Genomic DNA, 13,878 nt, shown 5'->3' with positions numbered 1-13,878 from the left:
AAGTGGAGCACTGGATTTTCTTTTCAAAAATAATGTAAATAAACCGCAAAAGAGAATATTTCAAAAAGTCCCCCAACATATGATTCGACAATCGATAACAAGCTGTTATCGATAGCGCAGCGCGGCCTCTGGAAGTTGCGTACAAATTAGTCATTTTTAAAATAACATTATGGCCCACACGCGCGAGATTCTGTCTCTCCAGCTCGGCACCTACGCCAACTATGTGGGCGCCCACTTCTGGAACCAGCAGGTGAGCTCGAATCCTTCATCCCGCTGGTATTTATCCGAAACTTTTGCTTCCAGGAGGCAAACTTTTGCTACGGCGACGGCGACGGAGACGACCAGGTGGCCGAGGAGCATCTGCTACACAATGACATCCTCTACCGGGAGGGCTTGAACAGCCACAATCGCACCACCTACACCCCGCGGTTGGTGTCTGTGGATCTGGCCGGGACTCTGGCGCATCTGCCGCTCGGCGGCGAGCTTTACGGCAACTTTGTGCAGCGGGATGAGGAGCTGCTGCCGTTTGGAACGGGCGAAGATCTGAACAAAACGCGACAGCGGGTGGAGGAGAGCGGAGTGGCCCCCACGAGCCAACTGGAGCTGCAAGAGGAGCCGCCCACGCAACTGTCCGAGTACCAGCGGGATCTCATGAAGAATTCGGTGGTCCCGGATAAGGATTACCAGCTGGCGGAGACTGTGCGTAGTTGGCCGGACTTCCTGTATGCAAGGTACCATCCGCGCAGCCTGAATGTATTGCCGGGACTGGCCAGGAGTCCGGTTCATCAGACCATAAGCACATATTCCGCTGGAGCGGCCTTGTGGGAGGAAGCCTCCTTCAACGAGGAGCTCACAGACCGCATACGCCTGTATATCGAGGAGTGTGACGGCTTGCAGGGATTCCATTTGCTATTCGATATTGACGATGGCTTTGGAGGGTTGGCGGGCAAGTGTCTGGAGCACCTGAACGATGAATACGGCAGGGCGAGCTTCGTTGTGCCCCTCCACTATCCCAGAGCCACCTCCTACCCACAAGCAGGTGAGTTAACGAGCAGACTTAGTATTTCTTCCACTACCATTGGTTCTCCTCACCCAGATTCCCGTCTGTCGCACTCCATCCGCGTGGCGAACACCATCCTGAGCTACCACAATCTCAGCGAGCAGGCCACCATGTTCACGCCGCTCTCCACGCTGGAAACAATTTGGCGCAACACGAACCTCAAGTCCAGGACCCTCTCCGGTCTCCAGTGGCAGCCGGATAATCTGTACCAGACGTCGGGCTTGCTGGCCGCCTTCCTGGACACGGCCACTTTGGGCTACCGGCTGCGGAATACTCCAGAATCTCTGATGCGTTTCTGCGACCGGGTCACGCCCTCGGGCAGGAAGATGACAGCCGCCGGACTGGCCCTGCCTCTGGGAGTGGGCGAGGGTCAAGACCTAATCGAGTTCCTGGACCAAAGCGGCGACCATGCCCTGCTCACCCAACTGAGCCCAGGCTGTGAGCCAGGCACCTCGTACGTAGTCCAGTCCGTGACGGCGCGAGGTATTCCTTTGGAGCGTCTGAAGCGGCCCAGGGAGAAGGCCGGCGACCAGATGCGCATGGCCGCCTACGGATGCGACAGTGTCTCCCAGATGCTGCAGCTCTACTACCAGTGCAGCTACCACGGCAGCGTCACCAATGCAGCCTCCACACCACTGCCCCTGAAGTCGCAACTGCCCTTCCCGTATGAGATATTCGGAGCCGGCATGAACTCCAGTGGCTTCCGGCTGCCTGGCGAGGCGGAACGAGAGCCTGGCCTGCGGGTGGACTCTGTCCCGGCCCTGGCTGCTATCCAGAACTCCACGCAGCTGGGCGAGCACCTGGACAATCTGCACGCCCAGACGCATCGCATTCAGCTGGCCAAGCTGCTGGCCTACAACAATTGCAGCCTGGAGCGGGATGAGTACGAGACGGCACTGGATCAGCTGCTAGAGTTCCGGGATCTCTATGCAGACTCACAGTATCTGTAGGGTAGGGATGGGGGTGTCCTGCTCTGTAAAGTATTGTTGGTTTATTGAGGAAGTAGTTTAATTTAAAAGCGTGCTTCTGTTTGCATTTAAAAATGTATATTTATGGATAGAAAATATAGCACTTACTGCTCTGATTTTCACGCCTTACAGTTCACGACCTGTCACCTTTTTTTTTTTTTTTATGGGCCCCGTGGCGGAAGTTGTTTGCCCCACCTGCGGCAAATTCGTGATTGGCAGGCTCGGAAGCGGCTTTGATATTTCCCGCGACTTTAGACGGAAAATGCCAAGGAACAAGGCTAGAGAACACGAAAACAAAAACAATTTTCTCGAGGGGTTCTTCGGGTTACGGATGTGGATGTGGATGGGGATGCGGATGGGGGCATGGGGGCATGGCGGCATGACGTGGCGGCTGCCAGCAGAGATTTAAAGAGTCGTCAATGGATTTCCAAAGGACGATGATGACGACAACGACATGAACGTGCCCAAAAGATATCGTTCTATATTTTTTTTTATATTTTTATTTGCATGGCAATCAATTTTTATTCGTCCTGGGAGTATCCCAGTTTCAGTTGAGGAATATAGATGAGAATAATAGAGAGCTGTGAGATAATAATACTAATTTAATTCTAAAATATGTACTAAATAATTAACATACTTAGTAATTAAGTTAAACAATAAAACACACTATATTTTATATAAAATTTTTAATAAAATAAAATACAACTTTAAGGGTATCTGTAAGTTGGAAGAAACCTTTATTTTTTTGGGGGTTTGTTTTCGCATCTCCGGCTGCTTAACCCCATGAACCTTTTCTGACCGGCCTCACCTTTGGACGTGCGGCTGCTTCCCGCTTTGTTTAACCTTAACCCTTGCGGGTCCAAAGTTGGCCGGGACGGGCCAGGCCTAATTTATACGGAAATTTATTGCCAATAAAGCGGCAGTAATTGAAATCTCAATGGGAGTAAATCACAATTGTATGGACTGCTAACGGTGGGGTGGTGTGGGGGGAGTGGAGGGTGAAGGACGAAGGATGGGGTTAATAATCGTTGGCCACTCAAGGACTCCAAAAGGAGGGGGGGGTATGGCGTTTTCTTTTTTCGGTTGTCCTTCGGTCAAGTAAGTCCAGCCCCTCGCCGCCACATTGTTGTGCAAATTAAATTTCAATTTGATTGGAACGCTTGCCTCGGCCTTTAAGCTGTTCCCTTTCGCATCCTTGAAGGTCCTTAAAGCAGCTGCTCCGGCTGCTCGGGCAGCTCCTGATGTTGCTACTTCCTTGAAATTGGGACAGAAATAGGACCGAAAATCCGAAATTAAAATTACGCCAACGACTTTAATGGAATATGTGCGTGGAATTTGAAATCCAAAATTGAATCGCCTTCTGTAGCTAGTAGCTTCTAGCTAGTATAGTGTAGAATATATTTTTGTTTTTAATACTCTATCAGGGGAGGGATATTAATAATATATAGTAGGGGACATATAGAGACGTTGTGGCCAGGTCCTTCTGTCCTTCGGAGGGTTTCTTTTCAAAACAATTCCTTCAGTTTTGTAGCTATAGTCTTGAGTTTTGGGATATATCTTTACTATCTTTGTAAGAAGTATATATCTTTAAACAGTAAGGATCGGAGGACTATATCCTTTAACTTTCATATAAAATCAAAATTGGAATTTTCCAAGCAGCTGTGTATTTTAAATAAAATATTTCCCATATCTCTCAGATACTTTTCTTTACCAAGAAGTGTATTTAATCTGTGTCTTGTTCCAATATATTCCCATTTTTTGTATCCTGCTTTTAATTTCATTTTCCTTTCTCCGATTTGGAGGCTGCATTTGAACTAGGACACAGCCAGGACACATCCAGGACATTAGCATGCAAGTCCCTATGCCAGTTTTCTTTTTATTTGTCAAATATGGCATGCCACCCCCCCCATATCTGAAGCAATTCAAGTCATTATAAATTATATAATATAGTGTTAAATCCTTCATGTCGAGCAGAGGAGCAGAAAGGGCACTCCTAAGTCCTTCCACTGTCCGGCTTTTAATTTTCAATTAGTCCCTTCAATTATCCAGTCGGTCAGCTACTTGAGTGCTCGGCTTGTTCTCCCACGCGGCAGTTGATTTTTAATTTCTGCCCACAGACCCCCAGCATCCAACCATCCGAGCATCCATCCTATCCATTGGGTACTCATCTCCTTCCGTCCGTTGCGGTTGTATCTGTCGTCTGGCCCGGGCACTTCATCATCATCCGGCGGAACCCCTTGGATGCGGCCGCCATTCATCACCCACGGCCAAAACAAACTTAACAAAGTTAGCTAAATTCGACCGAAGGCGTCATTTTAACTGCCGCTTACTACCACCCATCACCATCTCCCAGTCCTGGTCCTCGTCCTCGTCCTCGTCCTCGTCCTCGTCCTGCTTCTAGTAGTCTTCTAGAGGTCCTTACTCCTCCTAGGACTCACACCCCGTCGACATTTCAATGCCTTTTTAATCTAGAACAAAAGCAAACTTAATTTGCCACAACATCTGAGATGGCACAGGACGAGAAAGGACAGAATAGACAGACAGAGGGGTAGCAGGCACTGAGAGAAAATAGGGGTTAGTTCTAGGGGGGATTCTTAATTTATAGTATTTTATGGGTTAAGCTAGATCCTGATAGTCCTGGTAGTCCTGATAGACCCATGTCCTAAGACTATCTTGTAGGAAGAATAAAGAAGAAAGTCTTCAAAGATTCTAGATCTTAAGTTTTTTAGTTCCAAAGATTCTTAATTCCAGATCACTCTCCTCCATAGCCCTGTCCGCTTGTCCACCTGTCCGTTAGAAGATATATCCTTTTCCTCTTCAAAACCCTTAAAATAAAGTCCAAGATTCCAGCAAAGTCCCCAAATTTAGTTAAAGTGCTTAAGGAACAGTATACGGAGACTGAACTGAGGACAGCTCCGAGAACGTCATTTGGCACATAATTTAATTACAACAATACTTTCGGGTGTCTCCCAGACACACACACCCGCACACACACACCCGGACATTGTGAGGCAGGATGGGTGGTGAGGCGGGGCAGGATGGGTGGTGGCTTTGAAGTTAACCACCCAATGGACCACCCAGCCACCCGCTCCATCGTTTCGAGTGTTGAATGAGCAACAACTTTCGAGTGCAACGCGTCCTGAATTGTAATTAGTGCTGCCCAGGAGCTGGCAGGAGCTGGCAGGAGCTGGCAGGAGCTGGCAGGAGCTGGCAGGATCTAGCAGGAGGCGGTAGTATCCTCTGGACAGTTTATTTTCAAGGAGACGGGGACTGGGACTGGGAATGGGACTGGGACTACCCCAGTCAGTGATGAAGGAATGGGTGCTAGTGATGGCTTCCCTTGATTTATGGAGCCCGCGCATTGGTAATTGTTATTACGTGTAAGTGCTTCTCACTCGAAAACAATCCCCGGACATCCCCTCTCATTTAAACTTGGCCAAAAAAAAATCCAGCAGCAGCAGCAGCCGCATCAGCAGTAAAGTAAAAAGCCATAAATTAGTTATCGGTGCTAATTGTTAAACGGGAGGAGCGTGATTTGATAAAGTGCTTCGATAGGAATGGAGTTCCAGGGAGGCCTTGACTTTCTCCGGGAATGGGTGGCCTTGACTGGCAATCTTAACCCCCAAGGGCTAGTCCCAAGGAGCTTCTTGCGTAACCGGAGGTGTTCTTATATCTACACCTTTAGGAGCCACTTCCTGTGGTACTACATGGACTATAATGTGCTCGGGGACTAGGCCTCGAAAGTAGCGTAGGACGAGGAGGAGGAGCTGATGAAGGGGACTGGAATGATAGGAGACCCTCATCCGTAGAATCCGCCACCTGGACCATCGACGTCCTTTACATAAAAATCCAAAAAATAATAGTATTTTTAAGAAAAAGTGTGTTAAAAAAGTGGGTTGGAAAGGAGTTTAAAGTTTAAATAGATTAGAGTCCTTTCTATAAATGGTTTTTGGAATAAGTAAAATATAAAATATTAGTGAATAAAATATGTATTTAAGATTATTTTTCTTTAACAGTTTAGTTAAATAAATTGCAAAAGTAGGCATGAAGAAATAACTAAAATAATTAAACAAGAATTATTTCAAAATACTTATACAAGATCTCCACCGAGTATAATTTCAAGGCTTAGTTGGAAAAAGATAACTAAAATACCCATAAAAACAAAATAACTATTAACCAATTAAAACCCAAAATAAACAAATAAGCAACTACCAAAAATAATAAATAAAAACAAACAGAAACAGAAACAGAAATAGAAATAGAAGCCGTCCACATAGGGTGGCTTTGGGGAGAAAGCCATAATCCTGTCGTTTTCTAACTTTTAATGCCGCCTAATCCTGTTGCTGCTCCTTATGCTCCTGTTAAGCCAAATAAGCTCTCTCCCAGGACATTGCTCCTTACTCTGTTATCCTTTAAGTACTGTATACATGTGTGTGTGTGTGTGGCATTCAACTTGTTGTTGCCACTCCACACAAAATCAACCAAAAACAATTGAATGGCAAATAAATTGGGCTTGTGGAAGGCGCGAATACTGGTTATTAATTTCCAATTAGAGCCCTTCATTTAAGTTGGCTTAGTTCATTGTTTTCCGGAGTTCATTGTTATTTGGCCAATTAACTGACTAAGTTATTGGCTCATAATTTATAGTTTTATGATATCTACTTGGTGGAATAGTGAGTGAATTTTCGGGTAGGTGGAGTCTGTGAACGCTTGTCCTTCCGACCCGTAGTCTCTAGGCCTTTAGGCCTTCTGTCTCCTAAGTTTCCTCTATTTTATGCTTTTTAAAAATAATAAAAATAATAATTTTATAATTTAATAATCATCTTTAAGTTATAGCAGTAAAGTCCTTAAAACGTTGTCCTTTTTATGTCCTTGTCCTTCAACTTCATAACAAGCACCAACCTCAAGTTCGAAAATCTCTTCTCACTTTTAAAAAAATTATAAAAAAATAGAACACCATTATTTTCAATATTCACAAAAACGATTTTTTTTATTCAACACTTTTCTTCCAAGTTCCAGCAGCAGGAGAAGAACCATCTGGATCTTGAGGGGATCAGGACACTTAACCAGAAGACTCTGTGGAGCTGGAGGTGGTGGCTTCGGTGGTGGATGTGGAACTGGAGCTTGAGCTGGAGCTGGAACTGGAGCTGGAGCTGGATGAGGAGGATGTGGCTGCCTCGGTGGTGGTGCTGGTGGTGCTGTTGCATGGTGGTCCCCATGGTCCTGGGCCACCTGGACCGCCTGGACCTCCCGGACCGCCTGGGCCACCCGGACCGCCTGGACCACCTGGACCTCCTGGACCACCGCCTGGTCCGCCAAAGCCGCCAGGACCACCGGGTCCACGTGGCGGACCGCCCGGACCACCGGGACCGCCGGGGCCACCTGGACCGCGACCACCGCGACCGCCACGGGGACCGCCCCAGCCGCCGGGACCGCCCCAACCGCCAGGACCTCCAGGGCCCTGGGCCGAGGCCACAGCAACGATGGCAACAAGAGCAACTAGGACAAGGGTGCGCATATCGGATAGTGAATGAACTCGATCTCCAACTGATCTCGGAACTCCCCGCCAGCAATATTTATAGATCGGAGTCTGGAGAAAGTCAACTCCACCGGCACAAGTGTTCTGGCGGAATCCATGACGTATCCGGAGACTGTTAAGCAAACTAACGTCAGTTAGTCAGGGGATCCGGTATTTTTCGCTGGCACTGGCCTTGGATTAGGTTTTTGCATGTCTGCTAATTTAATTCCACATCTATTTTATTTTTTACATAAGCCAGAGCCACAAGCTTTCAAAATATTTAACCGCCGAAGGCAAACAGATGCCCAGAAAAAAAATAGACTGGAAAGGTATTTGATGACGAGTGGGTTTGAACAAGTGGATATGGGGGTTACTAAAGGGGGCTTTGAATCTAAACTTTATATAATATATATATCTTTAAGATTAAATCTTTAGATTTAAGAAGGGCTGAGACCAATAGACTTAATTTAACTCTATTTTAAGGGTCTATATCTGATGTTTTTGACAGACAAGTCAGTTCACACATAAACCATGGAACTTAAAAGAGTCCAGTTTCCCCAGAGTTTCAGATTTTATATCCAAACTTATAGACAAATATAGTTAAGTAAGTAATAGAAATAAACAAATAGTAGAGGCCCTATAAAAATAGGAACGATAAACAAACTATATCTCCAAAATATTTACTTTTAATCTGAGCAAGTCCAGCTGTTTCAAAATCTTGGTTATGGCAAACAAGCGAAAACAAAAAATATGGTAGTAAAAAGAAAAGAAATGTATATACAAAGTAATAAAAACTATGAATCTCTGAATAAAAACTTAAGAATTTATTCATTTTAAAATTATTATTATTATACATAATTTGATCATAGCTCTGCCAATTTATATCCGATCACGAAGAGGCGTACAATTCTGTCATCAATGAAGTGAGTACCTCAGTTCCTCATTCAAATTTTGGCCAAAAAACCATTTTGAAAATTTTCGAAATTTTCCAATTTTCCAAAATGTAGATTTCCGCAGATTCCCCCCTCAGCCTTCTTCCGATAGCCATAGCTCTGCCAATTTATATCCGATCACGAAGAGGCGTACCATTTTATCATCAGGGAAGCGAGTACCTCAGTTCCTCATTCAAATTTTAGCTTAAATGTCATTTTGAAAATTTTCGAAATTTTCCAAGGGGTACCCCTATGAAAATGTGGGTTTCTGCAGTTTCCCCCCTCAGCCCCCTTCCGATAGCCATAGCTCTGCCAATTTATATCCGATCACGAAGAGGCGTACCATTTTATCATCAGGGAAGCGAGTACCTCAGTTCCTCATTCAAATTTTAGCTTAAATGTCATTTTGAAAATTTTCGAAATTTTCCAAGGGGTACCCCTATGAAAATGTGGGTTTCTGCAGTTTCCCCCCTCAGCCCCCTTCCGATAGCCATAGCTCTGCCAATTTATATCCGATCTCAAAAAGGCATACCATTTTATCATCAGGGAAGCGAGGAGCTCAGTTCCTTATTCAAATTTTGGCTTAAATGTCATTTTGAAAATTTTCGAAATTTTCCAAGGGGTACCCCTATGAAAATGTGGGTTTCTGCAGTTTCCCCCCTCAGCCCCCTTCCGATAGCCATAGCTCTGCCAATTTATATCCGATCTCAAAAAGGCATACCATTTTATCATCAGGGAAGCGAGGAGCTCAGTTCCTTATTCAAATTTTGGCTTAAATGTCATTTTGAAAATTTTCGAAATTTTCCAAGGGGTACCCCTATGAAAATGTGGGTTTCTGCAGTTTCCCCCCTCAGCCCCCTTCCGATAGCCATAGCTCTGCCAATTTATATCCGATCACGAAGAGGCGTACCATTCTGTCATCAGGGAAGCGAGGAGCTCAGTTCCTTATTCAAATTTTGGCTTAAATGTCATTTTGAAAATTTTCGAAATTTTCCAAGGGGTACCCCTATGAAAATGTGGGTTTCTGCAGTTTCCCCCCTCAGCCCCCTTCCGATAGCCATAGCTCTGCCAATTTATATCCGATCCCGAAAAGGCGATGATCGGCGAGGCATTTTATGATCAGGGAAGCAAGGAGCTCAGTTCCTCATTCAAATTTTGGCATAAAAATCCATTTAAAATTTTAGGAATTTTCCAAGGGGTTGCCTTCATTTAAAGTGTAATTTAAATTTAATTTAAATTTAAAGGATAAGTCAGTGCGTTTCGAAAACTCCTGTCAGTGGCAGAGTCTGAATGTTTATTTTGTTCAATTATTTCCATCCGTGTGTTTGTCTTAAAGGAGTGCTGTCTCTTTCTCCAAATGCAGGGAAAGGAATGCTTTCTCTTTCCCTTGATCTATACCTATCTCATACGCACATTTGGGTTTAAATATTCAATGAAGTTGTTGTTGCTAATTGGAATAAATTGCGTTGGTGCTTTATTTAAAGAGGAATGTGTTTTGTTGCAACATCGTGTTGCAACAAAATGCTTAATTAAGTTTTTCCTCATGTTTTTTTCTGTTATTGTTTGTCTACACTTTTTCCCAAGGTGTAGATGTGTGTGTGTCAGTGTGTGTGTGTGTGTGTGTGTGTGTGTGGGTGGGAGGGCAAAAGTTCAAAGTTGATAATGAAAAGTTTGAAAAGATAGAAGATAGTTTACAGGCAGAAAAAATTACATAATATTTTTAGTAATTAAAAAAAAAGTGTTGGAATTTCTTATTTAAATAATAAAATATTTTAATTAAAAATTAATATTATTTTAAACTTTTTATTTATAATTTTATCACCTTTTCTCAAAGTAATTTATTTAATTTATTTTCTAAAAACTAACTACACTTTGTTCCTGTATTTATTTGTTTCCATGTTGTTGTTTGTCTTTTCTTATTGTTTTTGTTGATTTCTTGTTGTTGTTGTTGTTTTGTTTATGTCTAGGAGCCCATATAAGGGTTAAAGCCACAACGTCAAGCCGAAAGCCAAAAGCCAAAAGCAAAACAAAAAGACCAACAATGAAAAGTTTTATTTGCATTTCTTTGGCATTTCGCTGCCGAAAAGAAAGTGAAGTCTGCAGGTATGCGATGCGGCATGTCCTGCCCCAGAATCCTTTACAAGGACTCCCTTTAACCCATTGGGGAGTTGGTGGGGGGGGGGGGGGGGGCGAAAACTTGTTTCATCTTGGCAAGTACAACGGCAAAAAAAAAATAAAATACAAAAAAAAAAAATGGAAAAAAATTAAACAAAAAACCAAACTCATTTTACACAGATTCTTCCGAGTTGCCACACAATTGAAATGAATTTGTATCCTGCAGACACACCAACACATCCACACAGACACACCAATACATATATAGGCAGTTACACCAACAGTACAACAACAGTAGTACAACAACCAGAGGAGGGGCTACGAAAAAGGCTAAAAACTTTGCCGACAAACTTTGACTTTGGTTATTGTTACAGTTTAACTTTGTTGCCTTTGCCACTGCCCTCCCTCGTCCCTCGTCCTTCGTCCTTCGTCCTTCGTCCTTTTTCCTTCTTATTTTATTTTATTTATATTTATTTTGTTTTTGTTTTTTGCCTTGGAATACCTTTTCCTAACAGGATATGGCACTTGGTGTTGCCCTATTTGGAATTAAAGAAGCCTAAATGGTATTGGAGTTATGGAGAGTTTGGAAAAAGGTGTTTTTAAAAAAATACTGGCATTGTAGCAATTTTGTATCGAGAATTTTGAGAGTTTATAGGTATCTAAAAATATATTTTTAAGGTGGTTATGAGTTAGTTGTTTTTCAATTCTACGTTTGAAAAGCATTTTAAAAATACTTATTTTCCAAAATGTTTGAACTTCAGTATTTTCTAGTATTTTTTGAATATTTTTTTCTTAATAATAAAACTTTTAAAGAATCTACAAATAACTGGCCCTTAAAAGTGCAATGGACGGTTTTTTATTTATTTTTTAACAGCTTTACTCAAAATATACATTTCTGTTTGTCTAATTGACTTTGGATAAGGATCAGTTATCCTGTGGAAAATTAGGCAGAGGCCTCGCTGGAGTCCTCCTCGGAGCTGGAGCTAGAGTCGGAGCTGTTGCCGCCCTGTGGTGGTCCACCCTGAGGTCCTCCGTGGCCGCCCTGCTGTCCTCCCTGCTGGCCTCCTTGCTGGCCTCCCTGCTGGCCTCCTTGCTGGCCTCCCTGCTGTCCTCCCTGTGGTCCTCCTTGCTGGCCACCCTGCTGTCCTCCAGATCCTCCTTGTCCACCCTGTCCGCCTTGTCCGCCGGAACCTCTCTGGGCAGCAGCCACGGCCACCACGGCGATAAGAGCAACGAGGAAAAGAACACGCATTTTTATAATTTCTTTCAAGAAGTTAGCTGGAACAAATTGAACTGACTTTGCCTCGAAATGGGTCCGCCTTATATACCTATCCCCCCAGAAGATCTCTATCGATACGTCAAGTGCAGGTGTTTTGGAATCGCATAATGCCGTTTGCACAAATAACTTCAAAGTCAACAAAGGCCACCACAATCCAATGAAAGTTGTGTAAACCGGAAATACCTTGCACTTCTAACTGGCATTCCATAAAAAAAAAAAAATAAATATATTTTAAAGTATAGGTATTAAATGGGAAAAACACTTTATGTCTAGAAACTAGAAACTTTTTGGTAATAAAATAAAGTCGGATTGAAACAATTGAGCTAAGGCCTTAAGCTCTTGGCTGGGATTTGGCCAAAAAGCCAAAATGAAAAGTCCTTCCACTGCCAAAGGATCCTTGAGGAGGAGCTGAGAAACTTATAAAAATTTCTACACATGATTTCGCTTTATTGCTTTATGACTGTGTGTGTGTGTGTGTGGGGGTGGGGGTGGGGGTGTGTGTGTCTAGAAAAGAAATCCTGGCTGCATTTTCATACACTTAAAAAAATAAGTGACTTTATGGAATAAAAACTATTTATATTTTTTAATATTTTACTTCGTAGCTTCCTCTTAAAAGTCTCTTTTTATTGAAATATTTGTATTTCATTTTGAAAAACCTTTAAAAAACTCTTTCAGTGTAACATTGTATGAATATTTTGAAGTGTTGTCAGTTGGAAACTTTGACATTCTGAACTGCAAGTTGTCTTTATCCCGCGGAGATGTATGCATATATCCTGTATCCTGTATCCTGCTGTCTTTTTTCGGGCTAACACTTTCACTTTTTAAATTTCTTTTTACACTTTTTACACTTTTCTTTTCGGTTTGTGTGCGAGAGTGTAGTTTTATTTATGAATCCACTTCCAAGGAAACTCACAGGACCCAAAAAAAAAAGGACCTTTCTTATAGTCGTAATAACCTTTGATGATCTGTTTGCTTGGCGCGTGCTGTGAATTGTCAATAAATAGACAATTCCGAGGACTAAGAGGACTTCTCTCCATACCCGATTCTTTCCCATCGTGGGGGACCTCATGCTGTGTGGAGTTTTGTGGCTCGATTCTCCGTAAATGTCTAGTCGTGATAAGCTTTTTAAATTCAATTTTTATTTAAAGAATAGCAGTTACTTTTCTGCGAAAGTTAACTGCCAAATAGCCCTACCTATTTGTTAGTCCTGCCGAGAATTATCCTCCAAATGGGGTTTGTTTATTTCGTTAATGGGCCCGTCCGGAGGCTGCGGTGATTTGCGGTTTAGCTGTCGCTGCCATCGGTCACATTTTGATTAACCCAAAATCCAAAAACCCCCCCTCTCCATATAGCCCCCCCCCCTCTGATAACCCCGAAAACCAAAACGCAAATCCACTCAGATAAACACGCCACCGTCCGCCCACACATCGGAATGCTGATGAGGCATTTAGTGTCTGGTGTCGAGCTCCGCTCTGGTCCTGGTTCTGGTTCTGGTCCGGATCCAGTTCTCTACCTCTCTGCCCCCGGTTCATCCGGTACATCCTGGCAGCCAGGCAGTCCGTCCAGTCCGTCCAGTCCGCACTGCTAATGCGCCGAACGGAGTCTAATAGGCCTGATTCGATTGCACAATCACCCAGTCCTCCTCAAGTCCAGTCCAGTCGCAGGTCGAGCTCCGAATTTTGAATTTCCCCAGCGATGGCCCCAAAAATTTTACACTTGGAAAAAAAGCAGGTTAATCTAGAGGTTATAATAGTTGTGTCCGGATGTCCGCATGTCCTTTAGTTCCTTCTTTTAAAGGGCTATAGATCCAAGTTTCAGACTTTCTGATATACTTGATAGGAATATGGATCTATAGATCACTGTCCGTCTGTCCGTATGTCCGCTAGACCCTTCTTTTAAAGGCTATAGTCTTCTTGAGACTCCCTGGTACTCCATTTTTAAATCTTCCTAACTATTTAATAAGTACATACTTTCTATAAGACTAAAGAGCTATAGATCCCTGTCCG

The 13,878-nt window shown here is 43.5% G+C and overlaps 3 protein-coding genes across 3 annotated transcripts; 1 reads left to right on the top strand and 2 right to left on the bottom strand.

Annotated features, from left to right (window-relative positions):
* The first annotated feature begins 51 nt into the window (after positions 1-51).
* On the top strand, positions 52-2,159 carry LOC6503617 (protein misato). The gene is made up of 3 exons (XM_001964024.4): positions 52-250; positions 304-1,039; positions 1,097-2,159. The coding sequence occupies exons 1-3, from the start codon at positions 170-172 to the stop codon at positions 2,008-2,010; spliced, it is 1,731 nt and encodes a 576-aa protein (XP_001964060.1). The 5' UTR covers positions 52-169; the 3' UTR covers positions 2,011-2,159.
* Positions 2,160-7,090: 4,931 nt separating this feature from the next.
* On the bottom strand, positions 7,091-7,546 carry LOC123257519 (S-antigen protein). Its single transcript, XM_044716941.1, has one exon. The coding sequence runs from the start codon at positions 7,544-7,546 to the stop codon at positions 7,091-7,093; it is 456 nt and encodes a 151-aa protein (XP_044572876.1).
* A 3,990-nt stretch (positions 7,547-11,536) lies between these two features.
* Positions 11,537-11,845, bottom strand: LOC6504041 (heterogeneous nuclear ribonucleoprotein A1). The gene has a single exon (XM_001964021.1). It carries the CDS (start codon positions 11,843-11,845, stop codon positions 11,537-11,539), a length of 309 nt encoding a protein of 102 aa, XP_001964057.1.
* Between the last annotated feature and the right edge of the window lie 2,033 nt (positions 11,846-13,878).

This window comes from Drosophila ananassae, chromosome XL, assembly GCF_017639315.1.
Source record: "Drosophila ananassae strain 14024-0371.13 chromosome XL, ASM1763931v2, whole genome shotgun sequence".
Taxonomy (NCBI): Eukaryota; Metazoa; Arthropoda; class Insecta; order Diptera; family Drosophilidae; genus Drosophila; species Drosophila ananassae.
The sequence above is the reverse complement of the archived record's forward strand: the minus strand, read 5'-3'. Positions and strand labels throughout refer to the sequence as shown.

Excerpts from the sequence above, each read along its gene's own strand:
- LOC6504041 (XM_001964021.1), bottom strand. The coding sequence starts at position 11,845 with ATGCGTGTTCTTTTCCTCGTTGCTCTTATCGCCGTGGTGGCCGTGGCT.
- LOC6503617 (XM_001964024.4), top strand. The coding sequence starts at position 170 with ATGGCCCACACGCGCGAGATTCTGTCTCTCCAGCTCGGCACCTACGCC. Across the intron at positions 251-303 it reads CCCACTTCTGGAACCAGCAG|GAGGCAAACTTTTGCTACGG; the intron begins GTGAGCTCGAAT and ends TTTTGCTTCCAG. Across the intron at positions 1,040-1,096 it reads CACCTCCTACCCACAAGCAG|ATTCCCGTCTGTCGCACTCC; the intron begins GTGAGTTAACGA and ends CTCCTCACCCAG.
- LOC123257519 (XM_044716941.1), bottom strand. The coding sequence starts at position 7,546 with ATGCGCACCCTTGTCCTAGTTGCTCTTGTTGCCATCGTTGCTGTGGCC.